Genomic DNA, 1,482 nt, shown 5'->3' on the forward strand with positions numbered 1-1,482 from the left:
ATTTTACAAGGAAAGATCAAAAATTACAAAAATGTTTAAAGTCTAGAAACACATTTGTTTTTTTATTCTTTCCTATCAGAGTATATTTTAATATGTTCATATGTTGCATGAGATTATGTATTTTACAGCTGTGGATCAGTGATTGAATATATATATATATATAAAACAAATGGGACCACTTCTTACACACAGGGAAGGAAACTGTAGTTCACTGCCCACAAACAGAGCAGCACTAACTCCTAGTGGTCAGACGGAGGAAGTGCAGAGAGGACGCATCCCAACCTTCTCATTCTGAGTAAGTTGTTGTGTTTAACAGGAAGTCCTGGATCGTGTCTCAGTAAAGTGAACCAGACGTGACACAAACACAACTGGTTCCACCTGATGGTCACATTTTTACAGAAAAGAGGAAACTGAGTGTCTGTGAGGAAGACCTATGACCTCATTTCTGATCAGCTGCAGAGGCGACAGCAAGACTGATCTGCTGAGTGGCTGCTGGTGAATTATTAAACCGGTGGTGGAGAGACACAGACAGCTGAGGTATAACAACTTACTTGGAGAAGCGCTCTGCGATGGCGTTGTTTTTCCCCCGGGTGGAGACGATGGACATCTCCTTGGCGGTGACCCTGAGCGACTGGGACGCCCACTGTCTGCGGCTGAATGGAGCAACGGAGGCCATCTTTGTTGCACGTCTGAGCGATCAATCTGTCTCGTCAGCTTGCCAGGAACACACGTCGTAACTCTGAGAGGAGAGGACACAAAAAGGGAAGCATGAGACAAGACGAATGAGGAGTAAACTGTTGACTTCTCTGCAGCTCTAAAACTTGAGTTAAGCAGAGAAGAAGAAGAAACACCCTTCCTGTATATTTAACACCCTTCTCCCGCTCTGCTAAATAAACATACTTACAGCTTTTCCCCTCACACATGCACTCAGTTTAAAAACCACAGGCTTCAGATCAGACCGTGAGGCTTTTCTGTCAGTACAAAACCTCTCTCAGGAATCAATAAATGCACCCAGACTACAACACTGGACAGTGTGTCACCACCACGGCGTGGACCAGCCCCCAGTGTCTGAGTCAGAAAGTCAATAGAGCGCGTCAGACCAGCCATTGACCATCTGTTCCCTGTATGACACTGCTCCAACTGAGCCTCCGGGGAAACTAACCAGCAGACAAGACAACTGATACTCCAGCTCCTCACACAAAAACCTCTCTTGTACACCACACAGGGTTTCACAACGTGCACGCCTCTACCTGCTTCACAGCCTGGAGGGCCGAGGGCGAGCAGGCACACGCAAGCAGCGCCGCCAGCTTACGGCTAAATAACTGTCATCTGTGAGTTACACACGCTCCGGGTGAATTAAACAATAGAGGTCGATGAGCGGGTTGGTGACGGCAGAGCCTCGGGGGCCCCGACTCATCGGCTCGACGTCACTCAGCAGGCGGTTCATTTAACTCAAAAGAAATGTTAAAACCGATTACGTCA

General features: G+C 47.3%; 1 protein-coding gene across 1 annotated transcript in view; it reads right to left on the bottom strand.

Moving 5' to 3' along the window:
* Positions 1-1,171, bottom strand: part of lima1a (LIM domain and actin binding 1a) — a gene marked incomplete at its 3' end in the record, with an annotated part of 23,203 nt that extends 22,032 nt beyond the window's left edge. Inside the window, 2 exon segments of the mRNA XM_035656115.1 lie at positions 552-739; positions 905-1,171. Of these exon segments, the coding sequence (XP_035512008.1) occupies positions 552-676 (125 nt within the window).
* Between the last annotated feature and the right edge of the window lie 311 nt (positions 1,172-1,482).

Source organism: Morone saxatilis, unplaced genomic scaffold, assembly GCF_004916995.1.
Source record: "Morone saxatilis isolate NCDOM2014 unplaced genomic scaffold, NCSU_SB_2.0 Contig15, whole genome shotgun sequence".
NCBI lineage: Eukaryota > Metazoa > Chordata > Actinopteri > Moronidae > Morone > Morone saxatilis.